Source organism: Crocodylus siamensis, chromosome 6 (assembly GCF_052110815.1).
Source record: "Crocodylus siamensis isolate JL-2025a chromosome 6, ASM5211081v1, whole genome shotgun sequence".
NCBI lineage: Eukaryota > Metazoa > Chordata > Crocodylia > Crocodylidae > Crocodylus > Crocodylus siamensis.
The window spans coordinates 74,547,307-74,573,820 of NC_143400.1; the positions used below are offsets into that span (position 1 = coordinate 74,547,307).

General features: G+C 43.2%; 1 protein-coding gene across 3 annotated transcripts in view; it reads left to right on the top strand.

Annotated features, from left to right (window-relative positions):
* KCNAB1 (potassium voltage-gated channel subfamily A regulatory beta subunit 1) overlaps positions 1-26,514 on the top strand; it is a 304,726-nt gene that overhangs the window by 200,376 nt on the left and 77,836 nt on the right. For all 3 annotated transcript variants that reach the window (XM_090052779.1, XM_090052781.1, XM_090052780.1), the window contains exon 2: positions 13,478-13,521. In XM_090052779.1, coding sequence (XP_089908905.1) covers positions 13,478-13,521 — 44 coding nt within the window. The remainder of the gene's footprint in view (positions 1-13,477; positions 13,522-26,514) is intronic.

A 26,514-nucleotide genomic window follows, 5' to 3' on the forward strand; every position in this document is an offset into this window, starting at 1 on the left:
GAGTAGAACTTAGGTTAAGAAGGTAAGAGGTATGATATTGCAGACATTAGAATTCATTCCAGTAAGTGCTGTTTAGTTCTTAGTGTATTTACAGTATTAACCTGGAACCTGATACATTTAAATTTGGAAACTTGATCTTTCCCTGTAACAAGCAGTGACAAAAGAAAACATGAAAATAAGAATCATCTCCCATTTCAGTGACAACAAGGTATCTTGTCACACGCGTACTTCTATGTGAAGTCATGTTTCTAATGAGAATGTGCAGTGGCCCTGTCTAGTAAGAGAATGCTGGGTTGCAACTCTCATGTGCTCCTGCTGAGTGCCAAGATGTTTGGCTGTTCCACCCCTCCCCCCTCTTTGACAGTTTAGGCATAATAATTTTGACTAAACCCTGAATGCAGTGCCATGCACATATCTGAAAGAGGCTTTGATAAGGAAGAAAGTCAGTGCAATATCAGATCTTGACTTGCTGCTGCTATGACATCTCTCATTGGGATACTCTGTAAGTGATGGTTCCAAGGGAGTGATTCTGTCAGCTCAACATACTAGTGGGTTGTGGGGATCAGTGTGGTATCTGTATACAAATGGGCTAGCTAGGCAGTGTGCTACCCATCTAGCAACAAATATGGCATTGTTAAGAACTGTAATTTGGGAAGCAAAACACAGAATGGGTTTACTTCTATATTTGTTTTCTCTTTCATTTGGTGTTAATCCATTTTAAAATTTGTTCTTATCTCTAATCAAAATCAGACATATGATTATAGGGACATGGTAGCAGGCCATAGTCTTTTCTTGTTTGTCATGATTTAATGGCAGAATTGCTCTGCACCTTTGAGTCTAACTACTTGTACTGTCTTTGTGCCAGGGGACGATATGCATGCTGCCAAATAAAAAATAAATATCATATCCAATCTTGGCCTAATCAGTCACAAAGTCCCTCATTCAGGGGAGCAGAAAGATCAATCAGCCACTCCCAACGACTAAACTGACTAAGGCTTCTCTTTCACATACTGCATTCTGTACCATCAGCCTTTTCCAGCTTTTCCATGTTAAAAATATTTCACACTCTGCCTCAGCCAGACATAAGTATTTACCTTTATTCAGCACATCCTCTGCAAATGCTTTTGTCTATCAAGCCTTCCTGACTCTCCCTCTTCGTTTATGTCTTTTCCCTTATTGTGGTCCTCTTCCTGAAGTACTACTTCCTTGCAACTGCTGTAAGGCAATCGGGTCCCCTATTCCTCTGTAGGTGCATCTACATGTGAAATTAATGTGAAGTAAACTCTGGAGCAGTTTATGCCAAATTAAATTGCTCCCAGGTGTAGCATCTATACATGCTCCCAGGACAGCAGCAATTTGAACCGTGCCAGAGCAGGCCCCCAGCTGGCTAGGCTGACTGGGTGTAATTTATGACCACAGTCAGCATCTACACATGCATTTCAGTGCAGTAAACTACTGTCCTGAACAGTACTATCTTACAATGGAGTTAATTAATTTACTGTGCCCTAATACTGGCACATATGTAGACAGTGACACTTTACTGAGGAGCTAATTAGTCTACTCCACAGTAAAGCATACATGTGGATGCACCCTGTGTGTTTCTATATGCATCAAGAGGATTAAATCCAAGGAGAAGCTACTGAAGATAGCATGACTCAGCTGCCACCTCTAGGTAATGATTGCAAATACAAACCTCATACACTTTGGGAGTTTTATAAGCTGGAGAATTCATGTATCAGAGGTGTTCTCAAACCGTGACCTAAAATCCACTCCAGAGCTGTTCTTCCTCTGAAAGTACAGGGCCTTGAATCCATGTGCCCACCTGCAAAACAGACTTATTAACTTCTACTGTATTTAAACTTACCATAAATGCAAACACGTCAAGCTCCAAACAGTTTACCAACACAGCCCTTGGATTTGTGGTTTCTAGGTACCTGTAAAGGTGGAACTAAAGCTAAGTCAGAATGATATACACCAGGATGTTTTCCCTGTCGGTGTTTCCCTGTCTATGCTTTTGTTTGTTTGACTGCCTTTGGAGACTGCATGAATCACAGCTCTAAAGAATGATAATCGGCCTCACAGCATATTTGGCAAGTCAATAAAACTTTGTCTTCAAAGGGCATTGAGTTTTTAAAAATATATATTCTCAGTCTGTAAAACTCTACAAACTAGAAAGTATCATTCTTTTATTTTTAAGATGACAAACATTCAGGTTCTAGGTACTAAGAAATCTAAAAAGGGCTTTTGCCATCTATAGCTGGGATAGAGAACCCCAGGCATGTGTGCCAGAGCATGGCACAAAAGGCATTTTGCTTGGCACACCTCGGGAAGAATGGTAGGGAAGGGGTCTTGGCTGCGGTACCACAACAAAGAGGGGCCCCTTGTGGTTCCTCCACCACCCACCCCTGGCATGCTAATATCTTATAAGTCAAGGTTGCGAGTGTTTATGACCCACTATCACAAAAGGAAGCTTGTACAAAGGAAGAAGTGGAAGCTTAGACAAACAACTTGGGAGAAGTATAAGAATATTGTTCGGGCATGCAGGGATGAAGTCAGGAAGGCCAAAGCGCAATTGGAGTTGCAGCTAGCAAGGGACATGAAGAGTAACAAGAAGGGCTTCTATAAATATGTTATCAACAAGAGGAAGGTCAGGGAAAGTGTGGGTCCTTTATTGAATCGGGGGAGACAATCTAGTGACAGATGATGAGGAAAAGGCTGAAGCACTCAATGCCTTTTTTACCTTACAGGCAAGGTCAGCTCCCAGACTGCTGCACCAGGCAGCACAGTTTGGGAAGAAGGTGAGCAGCTGACAGTGGTGAAAGAACAGGTTAGGGACTATTTAGAAAAGCTGGACATGTACAAATCCATGGAGCCAGATGCAATGCATCCAAGGGTTTTGCGGGAGTTGGCTGCTGTGATTGCAGAGCCACTGGTCATTATTTTTGAAAACTTGTGGCAATTGGGGGAAGTCCTGGATGATTGGAAAAGGCCAAATATAGTGCCCATCTTCAAGCAAGGGAAGGAGGAGGATTCAGGGAACTACAGACCAGTCACTCTCACATCATTCCCTGGGAAAATCATGGAGCAGGGCCTCAAAGAATCCATTTCTAAGCACTTGGAGGAGAAGAAGGTGATTAGGAATAGTCAGCATGGATTCACCAAGGGAAAATCATGCCTGACCAAACTGAATGCCTTCTATGCTGAGATAACTGGCTTTGTGGATGCAGGGAAAGCAGTGGATGTAATATACTTTAACTTTAGCAAAGCTTCTGATATGGTTTCCCACAGCATTCATGCAAGCAATCTGAGGAAGTATGGGTTGGATGAATGGACTGTAAGGTAGATAAAAAAGCTGGCTAGATTGTGTGGATCAACGGATAGTAATCAATGGTTCACTGTCTCGTTGGCAGCCAATATTATGTAGAGTAGCACAGGTGTTTGTCCTCGGGCTGGTTTTGTTCAATATCTTAATTAACGATCTGGAAGATGGAATTGATTGCACCCTCAGCAAGTCTGTGGATAAAACCAAGCTGTGGGGTGTAGTAGATGCACTGAAAGGTACAGCTAGGATTCAGAGTGACCTAGACAAATTGGAGGATTGGGCCAAAAGAAATCTCATGAGGTTCAACAAGAACAAATGCAAGGTCCTGTACTTAGGATGGAAGAATCCCATGCACTGCTACAGTCTGGGAACTGACTATTTAAGCAGCAGCTCTGCAGAAAAGGACCCGGGGGTTACAGTGGACAATAAGTGGCATATGAGTCATCAGTGTGCCCTTGATGCCAAGAAAGCTAACAGCATACTAGACTGCATTATTAGGAGTAATTATTCCTAGAGCTGCACTGATGCTTTGGTCCCATATTGGATCAGCACCGATATAAGGAAAATTGACTGTATTGGCAATCGGCTTTTTTTTTTTTTTTAGCTGAAGTGGCCAATAATGCCACTGATAAATGCCCCATGCTTGCACGCAGCACTCAGGCAGCCAGGAGCTCAGCCCAGCAGTATGGAGAGCAGTTGGGTCTGACTGCTAAGTCAGTTGTGGGGGAAGGGGTGTGGGGGACAGATCAAGGCCCCAGCAGTGAGGGGCCTTGTATTATTTTTTAGATTAACAGTTACTGTTCTATTTCTCCCGTGTACTTAGCAGGGCCCATATTACCATAGCAGAAGAGTACCTTATAATCATTAATGCAGTTACTTTTATAAACACCCCTGGGAAAAACAATTATCCCTATGTTACATATGGGGAGTGGAGCTGGGGGAAGGGGCAGGCGCTGCATAGTGGGGGCAGAGTCGGGGATAGAACCACAAGCAGCTCATCAGAGGGCATGGGGGGCGGCTTCCACCACTACACTTTCCCTGGGAGGGCATGAGGGGACCGTGTGCCCCCAGATCTGCGTGGGGTAAGGACGGGCTGCTGCTGTGGGCCGGGGGCATAGCCAGGCTCTTCCCGGCAGGAGGCTGGGCCAGGCTGCACTCAGGGTGGGCAGCAGTGGCACTGGGAGTGGGAGTTGGGGGGGCAACGGTGAATTTTGGGGTGGCTGTAGTCCCTCCATAACCCTCTCCCAACACCACTCCCACCCACCCTCAGCGGTTGGGAAGCCCAACCTTCCTCCGCCAGGAAGAGCTCAGTGCAGCACCAATCCCAGCCTGCTGCGGCAGCCCGCCCTTGCCCCATGCGTAGATGTGGGGGCACACGCCCCCCATGCCAACCCGGGGTGCGTGCAGCAGCGGGAGCCCCCCACACTCTCCAGACAAGCTGCTTATGGCTCTGTCCCACACCTTGCCCCAGCTGTGCAGTGCCTGCCTCACTTCCCTCCCTTACCTCAGGGGTGTCAATCTTCCCCCCCATGCCACTCTCCTCCCCTCCCTCAGCCCTTCCACCACAACAGACTTACCAGCCGGACACCACACTCCATGCTGCCCAGCTGCATATTGGAATCGGATTGGTATTGGCCAATACGGCTCATTAAAAATCAGCGATCAGTATGAACCCAAACATTCTCTATCAGTGCACCCCTAATTCTTCTGCTCTATTCTGTACTGCTGAGACCACATCTAGAGTACTGTGTCCAGCTTTGGGCCCCCCACTATGGAAAGGATGTGAACAAGTTGGAGAGAGTCCAGTGGAAAGCAGTGAAAAAGATTCAGGGGCTGGGGTACATGACTTATGAAGAGAGGCGGAGGAAACTAAGTTTATTTAGTCTCCAGAAGAGAAGACTAAGAGGGGATTTAATAGCAGTCGTTAACTACCTGAAAGGTGGTTCCAAACAGGATGGAACTAGACTGTTTTTGGTGATGATGGATAACCGAACAAGGGAGGTTTAAGTTGGATATTAGGAAAAACTTTCTCACTAGGAGGGTGGTGAAGCACTGGAACAGGTTACCTAGAGAGGGGGTCTCCATCCTTGGAGGTTTTTAAGGCCTGGCTTCAGAAAGCCCTGGCTGGGCTGATATTTGGGGCTGGTCCTGCTTTGAGCAGAGGGTTGGACTAGGTGACCTCCTGAGGTCCCTTGTAACCCTAATTTTCTATGATTATATGATTCTCTGCCCAAAAACATTGCTGGCCCTGATCTATAGTTTGTTCTGAAAGAAGAATTTTTCAAACATGAACAATTTCTGCCTGAAAACGTCCATTTGCTCCCCAGACTACATAGTGCCAGTCTAGGATCCCACTCTTGCATACCTGAACAAGGTCTTACAGGATTGGCATCTCTGGGTTTGTTCTGAAACAGGAACAGGTGTGTTTATCACACTGTCTGATAGTGCTTGGTAGCTGGTGACAAAGCTTTTGCAAGAATTCAGGATGACACTTTTTAATTTAATGTGTGCTGATGATGCTGCTGCCGGTACCTGACTCAATGACATGTACACTCTTCTCAGTGGAGGGTTTTCTCTTGGTAACTTGGTGTCAGATTTTATTAAGAAACACTGAACAATATCATGAAATCTCACTTTGAACAAATGAGCAACCGTGACAGTGTCTAGGCTAGTTTGAATTTTTTTTTTCTTCCAAACACTCTTCCATGATTCTGAGTGCCCATGCTACTTGGGTCAGCTCTGATGTATTGCTCTCCCTCTACAGGTGAGTCAAGAATCAGCTATTTCATGGATTCATATCCCCAGACCTGTGCATGGCAGGTAGGTAAAGCTGATAGGGTAGGCATTGGCTAAAGCCAAGTCTCTTCTGCTGATCCCCTTACAAACAGAATCTCCCAGACCAATGGGATGGCAGAATGGGTTCAATGGAGTTGTACCCCTGGGGGGAAAAATGGGGATCAGCCAGTGAATTTCCAGAGATTCTTTTCACAGCTCCTGAAATTCATGTGCATTTCAAAGGTTATGTAGAGCTGACCTCTTGGCCTCCTGCTGCTTCCGCAAAGGCATAAATTGTGCCCCCTCACCTTCTCTAGAAATGTGTAAGTGACCTTTTCCCATGCAAAGAATTTTTTAAAAGAAACCCTGAGAAGAAACATGAGGATTTGCCTTATGAAAACCAAACTCTGCTTTAAACAGAGAACAAGTTGTGCAGCTTGTTTTACTTTAAATAACTTGCTAGCAGCTGCATAAATTCCAGCCATTGTTCAAAGGCTTCTTAAGTAAAAGGTAGATGGGTTAGCAAAATTATACCTTAAAGTTGGCAAAAAAATTGCATGGATACAGTTCATAATTTAAAGGTTAACACAGGAGGATATAATTAAAAGGGCGTTATGTACTGGAGTGATAGTTTCAAACTAAGATAGGAATATAATGTGTGGCACGTCTCCTGGCTTCGCAGATAATTATCTTGTCTACAGTCCTGTTCTGTTAACTTATTAGAAAGACAATAACTTTAGCATGCTATATTTAAAATCACACCATATTACAGATAATCCTGCCCTGTTTCATTGTTTTTCAAAATCCCAGCTTGGAAAGCTGAAGACATACGCTTGTTTACCTTTCTTGTGACATAGACTTACATGTTGATCAGTAGTCTACTTTAGTCTACTTTGATGGATATGTATATTTTGACAAGTGTGAAGGTGAACATGAAAAGTGAAGACACTTGGTTATGAATAAGGCAAATACATTAATCAGTGTTACTATAATGAATACTAAATGATGCTGAAATCAAAAGAAACATGGATGCGTTACTCACAGAATCACACAGAATATTAAATGTTACACGCATCTAAATATATCCACTTTTATTTTTATTCCGACTACAAAATATTTCTCAAGAAGCAGTCTCGGCAATGAAAAATAATATATAGTACTAGATGTGAGCAGTTGGTCAGGTGAAAACAACATGATACATCATCATCTTAATATTATAATATGCTTCTTCCATTTGAATAAGGGTTTTTTTTTTCTGTTTTGATTGAGACATGCATGTATATACCCAGGTATATTTTCACAGGAAAGTGCACATCTCTGAGACTGACAGTCAAGAATGGAGAAGTTAGAAAATGCCTGGACTAAGGTTGCCTATAAATCCTTGCTTTACCTGCCAGGCCTTGTGCATTGTGATACAATCTTTAATTGCATAATTACTACTTTTTCCACAAAACCAGTGCCTCAGTCAGTGCTAAGATGGATGGTAATCAGTGCTTTGCTTTCTCTTTATCATTCAGTATATGACCACATGTCTTTAGTTATTCTGCACATTGTTTAGATCCTGCTCTGAAGACATGTCTATTAATTTCCTCTCCAGATGTACAATAGTAGTCATCACTATTGCATCGGATTACTTCTCCAGAGCTGGTCAGGAAATGGTATTTCCCTCCTGCAAAATAATTTGACATTTTGAAAAAATGCACAGAATTTGTGAATTTCTTGTCAGTATTTTCCAGAACACAGAATTGTTCTGTTAGCAAATATTCAACTAGGTCTCTATGACGAACACTAGTGAACTAATTTTTTTGGTACTCCTGTGAAGAGAGGATATTGTCCCCATTTTACCTCACTTCTGCAAATCAGACCTCAGTCTAAAGTCAGGCATCTGGAACATGGACATACACACAAAGTGACCACCTGGGAAAAATCTCCAATAGGTGACATTCCCAGTATCTCAGTCCATGACATCGACTTACTGCTCTGACACGGTGTTGCAGGAAGGGTAAGTTGGTACTCCTTCCTCTGCTACATACATGGGCAACTGGCGCCTCCCGAGTCTGGGGGAACACCAGATCACCGATGGGGGTGGGGTGGTCCCCCCATGACTGATTGCCAAGCCAGCGGCGAAACCAGCAAACCGGAAGTGCACTTCTGCCGGCACCTCCAGTTTCACAGCTGGTGCTTCCAAGGAGTGCACAGCCAATCTCAGGGGGTGCACATGCACCCCTATGTGTCACCAATGGCCTACATACCTTCCAGTATATTCACTGAATGAAGTAGGCATCTGACAGCAAATGGTCTCCTTCTCTATGCAACCATGATTTGTTCCCAGAACATCTCTTATCCTTTGTATAAGACGACAACACGTGGCGGGGAAAAATGTGGGTGAATATGTATTTTAAAGACTGTGTTATAATTAGAGCCTGATTTTAAATCACGGGGCCAGCTTGTGGCATGATGGCTCCTTTGATCTTGGAGTTCCCTGCACAAGCTTTCCTGCTACTGATTGGCTGAGGGGCCCTGTCAGCCTTGCTGCTTGCTCCTCTTGGCCAGGAGGTGAAAACCAAGGTTTTAAATATGCTGCAGTTTTTGCCTCCCATCCAGTCAGCAGCAAGTGAGCAAGCAAGTCAAAGAACACCATGCAGAGAGGTTTATGTTGTTCCCAGCATTTTTCCTGCAGCTGGTGAGCAGTGAAGATCATGTCAGTTGTGACTTTTGATGCCCTAAGCTCACACTCAATTCTGGGAGGAGCTCTTCAGCAAGTGGAAGGAGACAGTTCAGGAGGGTTCTCACAATGATCTTCCCTGTGGTGGACAGCAAGGTGATCCCTCTGTAATTTCCACAGTTGGACTTAGCTCTTTTCTTGAAGATTGTCACAATCATGGCTTCCCTGAGGTCATCTGAGATTTCCTCCTTATTCCAGACTCTTAAGATGAGGGCATGGAGCTATGATGTGAGCTCCTCCCTGCCTTGCTTAAAGATTTCAGGAGGATATCATCAGCTCCAGGTGCCTTCATCTGCTTGATGGCTTTCCTCACCTCATCAAAGGTTGGCTGGAGGCATTCTGAGAGAGTCTCTGACTGGGTGTTGTGGGATGGAGCTGAGAACACTCTTGTCAACAACAGAGTCTCAATTGAAAAGGCCTTCAGAGTGCTCCTTCCAACAAACGTTGATGGCTCCCTTGTCCTTGATTAGGTCTCCTCCATTCTTAAGTCTCAAGGGGTTTGGTCCTTGTGGGCATTTGTATGCTTTTTTAAGTGCCTAGCGCTCTGTCGCATGCATTTGTATGAAAGGCAGAATGCATGTCAGCACTGAGAAAATGGCAGCAGTGCAGTTTTGAACTAAAACACCTCAAAGGTATTTTAGTTCAAAAGCACGCTTCTGCCATTTTCTATGTGCTAATGCACATTTTGCAGTTTATACAAGTATGCGTGACACAGCTCCGGGTGCATCAGCTGGTGTGCTCCACAGACTCAATTAATTGAGTCAGCTCTGATGCACTGGATTTCTGGCACATCGGAGCAAACCAAGGTATGTGTATAAATGCCCTATGTGCTCAGACAGTAGGTGGCTTTGGTGACACTGAAAAAACCATGCATATCACAGATGTCAGTGAGCTACTGAATCTCCTTTGCCCTGTCTTTCCATCACCTCTTCTTCATATCTCAGGTCCTCCTTTGGATCTCTGTTTTGGCTTGATGGAAATACAATTTCTTTTGCTTCAAATTGATGTCATTCTGCCAAGCACAAAAGGCCTTGCACTTGTGATCAGTCAATTCTTGGATCTGATGGTCATTCATATCAAACCAGTCTTGATGTTTCCTGGTAGAGAATCCAAGCATCTCTTCACAGGCACTGATGACAGTGGACTTGGAGGCACCCCAAGTGCTGCCGACATTCTCCCATTGTTGTTAATTGGCATTCACCAGTTTTTTTCATTGAGGCGCTGGTAGAAGAGGTTTCTCTTGATTGCATCTTTGAGTTCTTTGATGTTGATCTGCCATCGGCATTGCTTCTGCTATTGCTGTCATTTGGGAGCCAGTTTGAATGATATAACTGAGCAGATGAGTTGGCGGTCACTCAGTCCAGCAATCATCAGCTCCTAACATAGCTTGGGTAAAGTGGACATTTTTGTGGTCCTGGGCATGAACAATGACATATTCGATCAAGTCCAGTACTACATCCAGTTTTGGGCTCTACAATTCAAAAAGGATGTGAAGAAGCTTGAGAGAGTCCAGAGAAGAGCCACGCACATGATCAGAGGTCAGGAAAACAGACCTTATGATGAGACAAAGAGCCATGGGACTCTTCAGCCTGGAAAAGCACAGGCTCAGGGGTGATCTGGTGGCCATCTATAAGTTTATCAGGAATGCTCACCAGGATCTAGGGAACGTCTGCTCACCAGAGCGCCTCAAGGGATGACAAGGTCAAATGGTCACAAACTCCTCCATGACTGTTTCAGGCTGGACATAAGGAAGAACAACTTTACTGTTCAAGCCCCCAAGGTTTGGAATAGACTGCCACCAGAAGTGGTTCAAGCACCTACTTTGAACACCTTCAAGAGACATTTGGATGTTTATCTTCCTGGGATCCTATGATCCCTGCTGACTATGTGCCCCTGGGGTAGGGGGCTGGACTCGATGATCTTCCAAGGTCCCTTCCAGCCTTAATGTCTATGAAATCTATGAAGTACCAGTGCTTGGATTGTGAGTGTTGCCATGGTGTCTTGTGCCTGTTTTTCTGGTGGAACAGGGTGTTGGTGATGGTGAGTTTGTGTTCCATGCATTTGGTTAAAAGGAGGATGCTGTTGGAGTTGACCTTTCCCATTTCTTCCTTGCCAGTGGTTCCATTCCAGAGGTGTGAGTCCCTTCCAACTCTGGCATTGAAATCACTGAAAAGAAAAATTCTGTCTCCCTCTGGAATACTGGAAAGTGTTTAGTCAAGGTTGGCCTAGAATTCCTCTTTGGTTTTCTCAGCAGTGTCAAGAGTCAGGGCATACGCAATGATGACAGTGGTGCATTGGCTTCCTGCCAATTTAAGAAGTAACATCATGAGGTATTCATTAATTGCAATAGGGAACTCACTGAGTTGATTTATGAGTTCATTTGTGATGGCAAAACCAACTCCATGAAACCAGAGTTCTCCTTCCTATTTACCCTTCCAGAAGAAGTATAGCTTCCCCCTTGTTCTTTAAGCTGTCCATCTCCCACTCACTGGGCTGCACTCAGTGCAGTGACATCGGTGTTGTATCACCTGAGTTCTTGAGACACGATTGCAGTATGACACTTTGGGTGTTCACTATTAGGCTGGTTTATGAGGGTCCTGATGTTCCAGGTCCCAAGATTGATTGTGTGGTGTCTTTGCTGATTTTGACAGCAGTAAAGATGATCCCACTGGATGCATTTACCTAGTCAAGAAAAAGGTAGCCAGACTATGTTTAGGGCACGTTTTCTAGCCCCCTTCCCATGTGGGTTGAGCAGAGTGGGTTCTGACGAGGGCTGCATAGTTACAATTACAACTGCTGAATCATATTCCTGGCTCCAAATGCTAGACTACTTTCTTGCAACTGCTGCTTTCATGCCTAGGAGGTTCCAAACCTCACAATCCTGCTCCCGTCATCACTAGCTGAAAAGACTTGAAGAATGTGCTGGAAAAGTAATTTCTATGGAAGATGCCTGTGCATGATTTCTTTTATCATGGAGAAGCTGCTGCACATTAGCTTCCACATGGTTCGTGACAGAACGGGACCTTGATTTAATGGCAAGGAGGCCAAGACAATTGGAGATCTCATTCCACTGCAGCCTTTGTCCACCTTTGCAGCCACTGAGATTCTAACATCTTCATGCTCCACGCTTGAGGACTTGTAGACCCATGGCTGTGGGGGCTGGAAAAACTTATTGCAATGGCAACCTGTACTCACAGGGCGCATCTACACGTGCAAGCCTGTGCTCTTGCAGCAGCTCAAATAGAAACGGTGCAAATTTGAGCTGGGGCTTTTTGCCTCAGTGCACATGCTAGGACATGCACTTTGTTGTGAGGCAAGTTGTGCCACTGGGGGCAAAATAACCCACATGCCCCAATCCCAGGCACCACCATTTAAAAAAAAAAAAAAAAACACAGAAAAAAAAACAGAAAAAAAGCCTCTGCTTACCGTAGAAGCAGGGGTGGGGGGGACTCCAGGACCTCCTGGCAGAGCCCCCCTGGGCAGCACAGGACAGCAGGGGGCAGGAGGGCCCAGGTTGGGGCCACTGGGGTTGTCCATCTGCCCCATACTGTGAGGGCAGGGCCCAAGTTAGCAAGACAGCAGCTCAAACTGCCGGTAAGTGCCAGGGGGTTTATTTTGGGTTTTCTTTAAACTATGGGGTAGGGGGACATGGATCAGGAGGGCTTGGGGGGCTGGGGCTGGGCAGGGCAGGGTCAGGGGGGCTGGAGGAGTGGGTGGGGCCGGCAGAAGTCTGCCCCCATGGTCCCCTCCCCTCTCCTCCAGCCCCCCCCAACCTCTTACTCACTGGCACTGGAGCCCTGGTACTGAACATGCAGCCTGGCTGGCCATGTGTTTCACTACCGGGGTGAGGGGCCAACCACAGGGATGCTCTGGCAGCAAGAGCATCTCTCATGGAGGACCCAGCCTCCAGTTGCCTCAGGGGAGCCCTTCTCTACTTTTTTAAACATCAGTTTTTTTAGACCCCTGGATATCCAGGGGTCTAATTTTCTCGCTGCACTTGAAATGGGGCACACTTTTTCGTCCCTGCACATGCCTGTTGCACAATCTCAAAGGGGCTTGAGATGGAGCAAGAGGCATGTGTGTGCTCGTCTGGACGTGCCCACTATGTCATAGCACTGGCAAAGGATATTTGTGGCATTTCAGGAAGAAAAGTATTATTGCTAACTAACTAAACTAACTAACTAACATTGTTGCTAACTAAAACCTGCTTGAAATTATGACTTTGCTTCATCTTTAAATTGAAAGATTTCCTTGGAGGGCTTCATGGATCATATTGTGCCATTTCAACAAAAATAACATGAACAAAATAGAAAATATATATTTGAAATTAAAACAGTTGTGTCTCATATATTTAATCTCAATAGGCTTTGTTCAATTTTAAGATAAATAACAAGTTAAAATCCATGAAGGTAAAATACCACCTACTATAGAGTGCTCACCATTTCTACTATTATCATAGCCAAGCATTTACTTCTGTGGGAGCATATAGAGATGCTGGGGATTAGAATGTCTTCTTTCTGGTAAAAAAAATAATAATAATTTCTTAAACTGCTGGAATGCATTTATTCTCAATCTCATGTTTTTCTGTTGAAAAAAAGTATTTTTGGGGGCAGATTTGATACTACTTTGATCCTATTATTTTCCTTTTATTCTAGAAATCTTGGGAAATCCGGATTGAGAGTTTCATGCTTGGGCCTTGGTAAGTGTGCTTAAATAATTACAAATATATGCTGACCAAATTCACTTCTCACTTTAGTTGGAATTGTGTTAAATCTAGACCTAAATTTCTAAGTGTTTGAGTGGATTCTTTCTTGGGAATATGAATTCTGGCAAATATTAAATAGTTGGGACAAGCTTCTCTGATAGTGGAAGTGGCTAAGTGTGACATACATTGGCTGGTCCACAGCAAAGACACAAGTTTAACACATTGCAGTTAATGGAATTATTGCTTTAGCTGAAGTGCTAGAAATCCTTTGATGGAGGGATTCCAGGTTCAGTTTCTGTAGACCTGCAGTGGAGTGTTACATATAATAGTAACAGCATATCCACTGGCTTCAATACCAAACTATTATCTGGCCCACAAATTATAATAAGCAGCTTTTATGTAGTACTGTATTTTTTTCAGGTATCGTATCCTTCCTTTTCCCTCCCCCCTTAAAACATGCACTTTATTCTAGGAAGGCAGAAGAAAGAGAGAAAAAAACTTATTCCATAGTTATGGCCACACAGAGCAGGGACAGGGCCTAATCTTCAGATCACTCACCCTCCCTTTCCTACTCAGGGAAAAGCTACAGTTTTGACCCTATCACAACTGAATTGCCAACAACCGGTTTTTCAGACAACCAAGTGTTACTGTAGCTGAAGACTATAGATTCCATGGTGGACCTAGGATTTTTTTTAAAGCTAAAAACAGTCTGCAGGGCTATGAAATCAGAGGAGAGAGACCAGGAATCACTAAAATACAGTAGCATATTTGGATCAGACCATTGAGAAGGGGAGAGGATTGTTAACACCTGTGGAGTGAAGAATAATTAGCAGGAACTGGGTAGATTATAATGAACTATGAAGTCAATTGACTTCAGTGATACCTGAATAGAAATGCCACTACAGCTATCAGGCAGTTAGGTTTAAACTTTGGGTGGTGGGTGCAACCATATCACTTCAGTCCCGGTGACCTGTCCCTGCTGGACTTTACCCCTCCCTCTATGCAGCTTTTGGAGGGAAGAGAATAAAAAGAAGCAGCAGTCATGTTACAGCATCTCCATGCCTTTATTCTGGGCAGAAAATCAACTTTGCTGTTTAAGAGATGCAACCCAATATTGGAAGGCTAATTTATGTCAAAAGGGCATGTGTACCATGAACGTAAATATACTACATCTTATATGGTGTTTCTCACTCTCAGATATCGAAGTAGAGCTGAACCATGCTTGTAATCATCCCCACCCCCACAGGTCATCTGTAAAGACCAAATCTGATATCTCAAATGCTTACAAAAATGTAAAATATCATAATATCTAATCTATCCATAATGAGGTTGAACCTTTATTTAATGTATCAATATATAACTTGGATGACATTAATATTATATCAGATTTAGAACTGAAAAAAACCAACCTTACTAGTTTATCAAAAAGTATATCTCTAGCTACTCACATTTGGGTCCTGGAGGTACTGTAATGAAAAAGGTTAATTGCTTATCCAGTCCACTGAGTATATATCCCTTAGTCTAAAACTCTTGATTAAGAACACATACAAAGGATAAGACAGACTTTAATGTCTTTACTCAGGCAAGTGATTTCTTTAATTCCTGTGCCAGAATAACAACAGAATCGGTTTAGTATTCTGTAGGGGGGGAATGAAGGAATCTAGGTTAGTTAAAGAAGCTCCTACTCTTTTTTTTCTAGCTGCATGCACAGGTTTATGGTGAGAAGCTGAAGAACTAGTTACCTAAGAAAGGATTACTGCAAAGAAAGCACTTGGGCATGTGTTTAGTTTCTGCTAGAAGTATGTCAAATGTAGCATTAAATGCAGTTCTCTAAAAATCCTATGCCAGTCAAAGGTGAAAAAAACCCTGGTGATGATAACTGTTATAAAGGCAGTAACAAATGGAGGAATGATTTACAGTCGATACCATATTTTCTTGCATACAATATGCCCCAGAATATAATATGCACTTTGTTTTAGAAGGGCAGAACTTAAAGAAAAAGGTCTTTCCTTGTGGTAGCTCAGTAGCAATGGCTAGGGAGTAGAGCCTGCTCATTGTTCTACTCCTTGTGGATTGCTGTAGATTTTACTTTCAGTTTTACCACTAAGCAGCAGAACTTGCTCTTACTGTATATTTTGCATATAGTGTGCACTTCAATTTCCAGCAACTGTTTTTTGGCAGAAATGTGTGTCATGTGAAGAAAAATATGGTATTTCAAGCACATATTTTGAGGAAGTGAATGTGCACATATATGAGACAATTCTGAACGGTGTACATTTCTGGATGCTAATTACTACTCATTACTTCCTTTCCCTTCCCAGCATATAAAGACATACTCTTGCATTTTACACTGAATTCCTGAAGTGATGGAGCATATGAATAAGATCTTATATGTCTGTGTTTATTTTAGCCCTAAATTAGGTATTTCCTTAGTGTGAGGATTTGATTTTGCAACCTTAGCTGAGTTGAGCATTGCTCTTTATGTAATGTTTTTGTATGTAACTATTTACAAAGCTTCAGTGCTGTATAGCTATAAACTATAGATTCATAGATTGTAGATTTGGAAGGGACCCTGAAGGATCATCATGTCCAACCCCCTGCCCAGGCAGGAAAAGGACTAAGGTCAGAAGACCCCAGCCAGGTGACTATCAAGCCACCTCTTGAAGACCTCCAAGTTAGGTGATGGCATCACCTTTCTCGGCAGCCTGCTCCAGATTCTGACCACCCTTACTGTGAAAAATTTCTTCCTAATGTCTAACCTGATTCTACTCTCCGCTAGTATGTACTCTTCATTCCTAGTTACTCCTAGGGGTGCCCTGGTAAGTAGCACATCTCCAATGTCCTGTTGTCCTCCCTTGATAAATTTATAGGCTGCTATAAGGTCTCCCCTCAACAACTCTTGTGTCCCAACCCTGGATGGCTTAGGCTCTAGCCCCGCCCAGCTTCCAACCAGAATTACTCTAGCTAGTACTGCAGCCCTGGTATTTCTTTAAAACAAATTTTGTCAAAATTAATACATCTCCTTGACTTCTTGATTGTTGATTCACATTTGATGCATTAGCACTTTCTAATGGAAAAGCATTCCATTGGAAAACTTCTGAGCATCTCCAGTTGATCAATATACACTTTATACATACAACAAATTATGAACCCTGGTCTACTATTAAAACACAGGCATTAAGAAGAATGTGGTGGCATCAAATGAATTGTCTTTGAAAATGACTAGCCAGCATGGCTGAAGAGATTTGGTAGGGCATCTGTAGCAATCCCTTTAGAGCTAATTCATCAGGGAAGTACATACATCAGGTAGTTACATGGACTGGACTGGAAGGTAGGCTTTTGATTTTTTCCTCCCTCATTAAAAGAAAGTAGAGCACCCATTAGTCATCACATGCCAGCTCAATGTATCCCTCTCCAAAATAGGAGGTGCTGTAATGATTAGCCCATATTTATAAAGTGCTAAAATCCCTTGTACAGTGTTGAATTAAGAATAAGATCCAGTTAAACATAAAGACTTCCTCTTATTGAAATCAATCCTAGACAGCTTAAAGGATTACCCAGTGTTTAATTACCCAGTGCAGATATGTTTCCTGTCCTTCAGACAATTGTGCCATGAGCAAATGTTGTCATGGTAAGAAGAAACTGGTGGGAAAAGGGAAACAATAAAAAGCATGGGAAAGCTTGCTTCTAGAGACTTGGACTTAAGCAGTGGTGCTCAACCTTTTCTAGCCATGTGAGCCAGCTGAGTGATGTGTGGTCGTCTGTAGGCCAGATCAAGCCCTGGGGCCTGGCACCACCTTCTCCCTGCCTTGAGTGCCAGGATTGGGTACTGTAACACCCCCCTTCACCCTTTTTCCTTCCCCTTCCCCCCACCCCCGATGCTGAGATTGGGCACCAACAACCGAGCATGACCCCATCCCTCTCCCTGTACACCATGCTTAGGATCTGGGAACCTGGCACTTCCCTCTCCCTGGGGGCAGGGCCTAGAGCCTGGTTCTGTGCCCACCCACCCCTACACACCAGGATCAGGTGCCAGATCCAGTGTACATGGCCTGGGGCTCTCTATGGGTCAGGAGATTTGGCAGTAGGGGAGTGGTGGAAGCCCCACTAGCTGGATGATATAGTGCTGTGGGCAGGATCTGGCCCATGGGCCAGAAGTAAAGCACTCCTGATTTAAAACATCCAGAACTATAGAGACATTAAATATTTGTTCTTCTATGAGTATAGCAGCATGGGACAAGTGGTCTGTTTCAAATAGTTTGGGTTTTAAAAATGAACAGAGTGGCTGTTCTTCTGCTGTTTACAAAAATAAATGGTGAAGGGATCTACCGGGCATGGACCTGTCAAGCTGGGAAAAAACAATTTAATAAGTGGTGAACCATATAACTCCTGATATGTTTTCCATAATTAGGCAGTGGAGAGGATCCGAAAGATTGAAACTGACTGAGCAATTGTTTTTTTCTTGAGTTTGCAGACTTTTCCTGAACTGTAGCAAATTTTCAACTTCTATAATAGATGTATCAGATATCTTTTGCCATTTCAACAGCATCAGCTTCAATGACTTATTTTAAGCAATCTGTTTTGCAGTTCCCTAAGAGAGATTTTTTTTTGCTTATCACTGCTGCAGTATTAAAATAAAAAAGTTCCCAAAGACCCAGTCATCTCTAACAATTTCTAAAATCTCACCAGGGTGAAAGTATGCTTCATTACATAGTGTGAAAAAATTAAAAAAACACAGAAAAACACAAAGCTGAAGAGAAACAAAAGGAGGGAAGTAATAATGGAAATATACATTCCTAAGTTATGGCCTGCCTTCCCTCCTTTGTGCTCTAATTATCTCTGTCACCATGTATCACATGCTGGTAATTAGTCAGTAATGTCAAATATATATAGTGAATATCTGGGACCAGAGGCATATGAGAACATTTGTAACAGCTAACCTGAACCAACCTTATATTTGGAAAGAATTACTACAGATGATGCTTGAAGAGAGACAGTTAATTCATTAATCATCCCATAGATGCACTATGCTTCCCCTTCCCTCCACCTCCACACCCTGAGTCACTTTTCATGTATTTGGCTGGAATTAAGTAGGAACAGGTAGTACATAACCCATTACCCCTACAGCACACTCCTTACCTATACCACTTAGAGGTTTAGGAGCTCATATAGGAGTAAGGAGAGTCATAGGACCTGTTCTGTGTTGGTTTTGGCTTTTGCCTCAGTTTGGGTTTTTTAAAAAAATGAACAGAAGACCTTGTTGAAAGCTCCAAAATGGTATGATGATTGAGGATACTTCAAAATCTGATCTAAAGCAGGTAAAAGAACCACTCAAAGCTCCTTTCAGTAGCACTTGCTCAGAGGTCATCATTCTTGCTGAAATGCTATTCAAGAGAAAAAGGCCACGCTTTCTTTCTCAACGGACAGTCAAAGCCAAATTTCTCTTACTCTAGAAACTGTCTTGTTTTTAAGAATTTTTGAGGAAACCCCACAAAGATGATTAGTTCAACATCTGAGGAAATAAATAATGAAATGAAACCAATCATTTTGAAAACATAAATCAGTCCAACTCACAGCAAGGACCAAAACAACTGCGCTTCAACAACAGGCAGTTTCCACAGAGAAATTGTTACAAAAATCTGTACACAAATCAGTTTCTTCTTAAGGTCACTTCTGTGATTTTTGCTATGAGGTAATATTACAAAATTTGTGTGTGGGCTCAAATTTATAGTGAAAATATATGCATATATTATGTATATAAATACAAATAAGCCCTTATGCTTATCTTTCCATTTTCATGTGTACCATTCAAATGCTGGAACCAATCCATCTGCAAAGTCCTCCAGTGTCATTTCCTTTAATATGAGTGACTTGAGAAGCTATGAAATCCTAGACAAATCCTATTTGCCTCCTTCACAGAAGACCAAATTGGGGTATTTAGTAGCCATTGTTGAGAGAGATGGGGCATATGCAGGTGCTGACACAGTGAATGGTGCCTGCATATTCTCTACTCAACAGCTTCTCAAAGGAGAGCTGTTCACAGTTTGGCCACAAAATAGATCTACTGCGTCTAAAAAGATGGGAACAGAATCAAGATTAGTGTTAATGTTGAATGATCCACATGACTAGACTGATGTTGGAGGAATCCAGCACAGAAATAACATTTAATATAAAAAAATGCACTCACTGGATTCTACTGGTATATCTACACGAGTGAAATCCATAGCATTTCTGGTTCATAGAACAAGGCAGAAATTTGAAGGGGTGTCCCAGAGGGGAAGCAGACCCTCTTTTAAAAATGTTAAAAAGATGTTTTTAGTTGCTTGTCTTCTGCACCTTCAGTACAAAAGTCAAAGCTGGATTCTGCTTTCACTAGCTTTGGAGGTGAAAGCTCCTTCTAGTAGCATGCATTTTCCTCCTCCTGATTTTTTTTTTTTTCTCCCATCCTTCAGTTTAAAATTCTTCAGCAAGCAAAGTGATCATTAGGACATTAAAAGAAGAAGAAGCTATTTTGAGACTTTAGTTGATGAAAATATGCAGCAAATGGCCCAGATGTAATGAAGCAACCAAAGGGTCAGCACTCAGCCTTATTTTTTTTTTATGTTTTCAAAGTAGGGGCAAGGCTTCCTCACGCTCAGATACCGTGTGGACACAGAATAGATTTTACTTTTGATTCCGTGATGGGGTCTGGAGACAAGATGAGAGGTGACATTACATCTTGTCACAGGATTGTCTCTGGGCTGAGGAGGTAGGATGAACAGGATTATGATTATGATGAATCTATGGTTCAATGATCAGTTGAAATGACCATATTCTATTTCTTTTCCCATGGCCCAAAGAAAAATCCTGTGCTTGAACCAGTAGTATTAATCTTTAAGATTATGTGCTTTTCTTTAGTCTTAAAATTGCTATCCACCCCACCTTGGTTTTTATTGCCAGTTTCTTAGTTGCCATACTCCAGTGCAAAGATGGAGTAATGCCACTGACTTTGCACTCTGATTTACACCAGACCTGCCTGCATGAGGTAGTGGTGGCATTTGTATGACAGTGTTATTCAGGCAAACAAGGGGAAGGACTGAACCTTATGGGAATGGACTGGTGCTACATTTGTGTTGGGAAAATTGCCTTCTCGGCACAAACAGTGCGTGCACAGCCATTCGAGCTGTTGGTCATAGAAAAAAAGCAGAGTAATTCTGCCACAAACTGTTAGCTCTTCAAATAACAACTTCACCATTTTTTAGTGTGAGTTGCACCTGTTCGGTTCTACATGGCACACCGGGAGTCCCTAGGAGGGAGGGAAGGGCAGTGGCTGGCTCCCAGATAGCCTACCGGTGGCAAGCTGTCAGGGAGCCCTGTGAGAATCGATTCCTGCCGCCCCTTTAACAGTCCCAAGATTCCCAAGGGAGTGGTAGGGAAGAGGGGAGCAGTTCTCCTTCCCCCTTGCACTACTGCAAGGCAAGGTGCTGTCCTTAGTAACTGCTCCTTAGCTATTCATTGACAGCCTGCCCCTCTCCAAGTTGTGGGGGTGGACAGGCTTTCAATGATCTGGCTCCCTTAGAAGTGGAGGCACCCCAGGAGCAGCCTTCTTATAGACCCCTGGCTGGAGAGCTCGCCTCCAAGGCATCTCCAAGTAGGGATCTGAAATACCTGTACACCACCCCCTTCTTGAGAGATTTTTCCAGCGTTACATATTTTCTGGAAATTCTTAGCACTGCAGCTGAATGCCTGTCCATAGTCTTATCTGAAAGTGCTGCATTGATGCATCACCTATTTCAAAATGACGATTAGGGAAATTTTCAAACATTGGTGCTCACATTAAGATTTTTTTTTTACTACATCATAAAGATGTACAGCTAAGAGGAAGACAATCAACAGTGGCTAATTGGTAAGGGAAAAGCTGTAGGAAAAATATAATTTTTTAAAAATCTTTTCATTGTATTTTATTTCTTTTGAAATACAGCTGCTCGCTGAGATTGTGAGTCATCCTTAATCTGACAGCCATTGGTTTGAAACACCCAAATGAGGCTTTCATTTCTGTAGGGAGCAATTCATTTATAGCAACATAACATATATTGCTATGCTGCTGTGTTTGTAATTTCTCCAACTAGTTTTCTTATTTTGTGTTCCACAGCAGATAGTTTCTTCTTGGAGTCCAAAGTTGGACGTAAGTTTTTTGTGCGACTACAGAGAAGTGAAACACCAGGCATACCAATGATGTCCAAATGGGAGTTAACGCTCCAGGATTCCAGAAATAATTAATATCTTCCTGCCTTCCCTTCCTCACCCCACTAGGTATAACTATTTGCAAAATTGTTTTCTATGCCACTCAAGAAAGGAACAAATTGTCCAAGTCCATTTCACATGATGCTGTTGCACTTGTTGCCACAAGAGTCTAAAAGGTCCTTGTTGCTCTGAGACTAGCCACTGTGAAGGTAATTGCCCAGGTTCTGGTGTGTGGAGTGGAGTAAGTATTCCTTTGAGCTAAATGAAAGTTTTGTGGTGATGCTTTGAAAGGAACACTAGACCCTATAATAGAAACTGGGGTAGCAGCACCTTATTAAGACTACTGAAAGTTTTATGTTCCAGATGGCCAGGAGGACTTGATTAGGGAGGTATTCGGCTTGTAGGTAACTATGTGCTTCCCATAGACAGGGATGATCTCACAAATGTTGTATGCACATACACAGAATACCCTTTTCCCCAAAATTTCAGAAAAAGGTACTTACACTTAGGATCTGAGATGCGTGACCTCAAAAGTGCCGAGCACAAGTTGCTCCCTTTGACTTCAGTGAGAGCATTTTTGAAAATAAAGTTATATTTAGGTACCCAAACATAGATTTTGACATGTAACTTTCAGCTCTTACATTTTAAAAAGTTCAACCAATGCTTATGCTTATGTATGTTGGGACAAATGTGTTCTTCATTTAACCTCAATGGATTTTCACCATTTTTAGGGACTGCAGAATTTTTCTATTATATCTAATATTTGGAAAGTTCTCTCTTAACAAAAAGCTGTGTTCTGTTAGTTACATTTCATAACTCCCATTTCCCCCTCTAAATCTGTCAAGTTTTCTCTGTGCCTGGCTTTGTGCAAACACTGATTTAATTTAGCATTAAAGATGCTGAGAAGCCCTTTTGAAAGCACAAGCAGCAGTTAGCCACTTATACTCTTTATGCCCTTGAAAATTTCTCCAGCTGCAAATAGGATACAGCTGGTCTTGAGCTAGTTTTCAAACCTGGATGCCAGAGCTATGCTTAAATCTAGATACCATTAAACTTTTGAAGCCAGCTGAAGCTTCAGCAGATCTAGTCAAGACATATAAACAAATGCCTCAGCACCAAGTTGAGTGCCTGTCTCTAGTTAGCTAGGCTTGGAAGGATGATTGGCTATAGTCTTAAAAAAGAGCACAGCAGACGCATATTTCTGCCTTTGCTTTTTATTCTTGATGACTATTAGCTCAGCTTATGGATTCTTTAAGTTTTCCCTCTTTTTCATTGGAATGAACTCCCATATGCCACTTTTCCATCTCTAGTTTTCCCAATTACCTCCTGACCCTGCACTGGACCCAAACCATTTTGTGTGCGCCACATTATGAAACCTCTCTCATAAGTACACTGTGCAATAGCCTCTACTTTTCTGATGAATCATCCAGGGTGCCTTTTTTCTCAGGCATACTTCTCAGAGGGGGAATCATTTACTTTTAGTATTTGTTTTCATTGCTCTGGGATTCATGAGTATGTAAGACTGTATGGTACATCATAGGTAACTGGTAGGGGGTGCATTTTCCAGCCTGACGGGGCCAGTGCCCCCCCCCAGTGGTCGACACTGATGCTATCGGTAGGGCTGGTGCTCCTCCAAGAAGGTCCTGAGTGACCTTTTTGCACTCTCATTTATCAAGGACTCATTTAAGACCGCTTAACTAACTTATTGTTTCTGATTATTGTGAAGCTATATAACCGGAGTGCTAGAACTACCACAAATTATCATATTTCTACTGTACTACTGTGAATTTACCCTAAAGCAATTGGCCATTTCCAGAGTAAACAGCAGACATCGTTCAGAGAGAGACTGTGCCCAACAGGGTTATGCAGATGAAACATTTCCAACATTCATGCTAATCTCCATATGTCTAAACATTTGAGAATTTTGCTTCTGTAGTATTTCCTCCTTTCCTCAGTGGAGCATGTTCTGTATTACAGATTCATGGTTATCTAAATTCAGAGGAAGATCTGTACTTCATGAAGTATATAAATACCTCCTTTCATCTTACCTGTAGTTGAGACCTACATGCATATCTATACTGTAAATCATACTGAGACTATGAAGGTTATTTGCAAGGATGCCTGTGGGTATTTTTTTATTAGAAAAGCATTCTTAACTCACTGCCCTTTTTATAATGATTTTCCATGTGCAGCATTGACAGTGAAATCTGCTCCCATTCTGAATTTTCCTCTTTATAAAGAGATGCAGGGGATTTTGTAATTTAATAAAGCTGATTTTCTCCTCTAGCTTTTATTGTTTGATATTAGGGCCCCACTGGCTCAGCACTGTACAAAGAAAGAGGAAGAGAGAGTCCATCTCCTGAAGAGTTTAGAATATAAATAAACAAGACCGTCAAAGAGTGCCAGCAAGAGTCTTATTTCCCCATTTTCTGAATGGAGAACTGAGGCACGGAGAAATAAGTGACATGTACAGCGTCACCCTGGAGGACTGAGGCAGAACTAGGAGTTGAATCCACGTTTGATTTGAGGCTTGGAAAGCATGACTTGTAAGGAAAGGCTGAAAGAACAAGTGTTATTAAGTCTGGAGAAAAGAAGACTGAAAGGGATTTGATAGCAGTCTTCAAATACCGGAAGGACAATTATAAAGAGAATGGATATGGGCTTTTCTCTGTGGCCATGGTGGGTAGGACTATGAGCAATGGACTCAAGCTGCAACAGTGGAAATTTAGGTTGGAGATTAGGAAGAATGTTTTGACTATGAGGACAGTCAAGTATTGGAAAAGGCTACCTAGAGAAGTTTTGGATTCTCCATCCTTGGTTATACAAGAACAAGTTAAATCAGGGGTGGGCAAGTATTTCAGGTGGAGGGCTGCTCACTGAGTTTTGGCAAACCATTGAGGGCTGCATGACAGGCAGCTGGGGCAGATAAATATTAATTTTGTAAATTTTTTAGGGGCCCTGTGGGCCAGGTAGAATGGCCTGGTGGGCCGTATCTGGCCCACGGGCTGCATTTTGCCCACCCCTGGGTTAGATGGTCACTTGCCTGGGATGCTTCAGTCAGGGATCTGGATGTCTGGGATGTCTTTAGCAGAGGTCTGGACTAGATGACCTTGTGAGGTCCCTACCAGCCCTACTTTCCTATTATCCTATATCCCAGGGTCCAACGAAAGGATTTAAAATCAGCAAAAAATCTTATGTTGAAGGGAGAGGGGGACATTTTCATACCTAACTAGAAAATGTCACAAAAATATTTTTATATAAAGAAAATATTGCAGAAAAAGGTCAATTTCTATCAGCAGCTATCAATCCTCTTTCCTTAGTACCTTCCTTCCTCTGTCATTATCTAACCATGAGAGACTTAAAGTTATTTGTTCTAGGGAATAAGAGTGCACCTTAAACTTAATTTAAAGTATTTTTTTAAAGATACACAGGAAAAAGCATACTGAGTCCTGCTTTAGTTTCATGGACCAACTAAGAATACATTTTTTCAGATCCTTCTACAAGTGTAGTCTGTAGGAAAATCCCAAGAGCCAGGCAAAAGGAACTGCTGCATGTAGTGAAAGAAAAGGAGCGCTCCTCACAAGAGCCCTCCTTCCCCAGGCAGGGGCAGGACTAGGAACCAGCTGTGGAGTAGAAGTACCAGGTCCTCTCCTGCATGCAAGAGGAGAGGAGCAGGAGGAAAGATGAAAGGAGTAGGCCTGTGTGAAGCAGCTACTATTCGCTTTGGATTCAGAGTCGGCCGATTCGGGGGACAGTGATTCAAATTGCTGTCCTGAATCGATTCGGCTAAATCTGATTCAGAGATTCAGCTTCTACCGAATCAGCCAAATCTCAAAATCGGCCCCATCCCCCACCCGCTCTCCCAGCTCCTGGCTCTTTAAAAAAACCAAAAACCTGCACTCACCAGCTGTTGCCAGGTAGTGGTGGGGCAAACCTCTCTGCCCCATGCCATGTGGGGGGCTCTGCCATGAGCAACCTGGCCCTCACCTGCTGTCCCAGCCACCAGCCCTTTAAAAAAAAAAAAAGCCCCAACTCACTGGATTCTGCTGGGGGGGCTATCCCCACTGCCCCCTACTGCCCCGCACTGCATGGGGGGCTCTGCCATGAGCCCCCAGAAGCCCCGAAGCTGCTTCAGCAGCTGGTGTGTGGGGACTTTAAAAAAAAAAAAAAAGGGCTGAGAGCTGGGGCAGGCAGGGCAGCCATGCGGGGGGGCTCATACAGTGGGCAGGGGGCTCAAGGCAGAGCCCCCCATGTGGCATGGGGCAGCAGGGATCACTTCCCTGCCTCGCAGCAGCCAGTGAGTAGGGGCCTTTTTTAAAGAGCTAGGAGCTGGGGCAACCATGGGAGAGCGGACAGGGGTCGGGGGTGCTCAGGGGAGAAGACGGGGGATGGAGCCTGGCAGGGGTCCCCCCATGGTCCCCTCCAACCTCCCCCACCCTCTACTTACCAGCGTGGAGTCTGGCTCCAGCTCCCTGCTGCAGCAAGCGGGAACTGCCCGTGTCGCTGAAGCTCTCCAAATCTTTTCTGATTCAATTTGGAGAGCTTTGAATTGATTCATACCTTTTAAATGGTCTCCTGATTTGATTCAGATTTGGAGATTTGGCCACTGAATTGGGCCAAATCTCCTTCAAATTGAATCAGCACCCAAAGCTTCGCACAGCCCTAGAAAGGATCCCACTCCTATGGGCCACAATGGCCACTGAGAGGAAATGTAGGTCTTGTTTCCAGTTGCCCCACCTTCCAGTTCATTTATCCTCTGTTTAT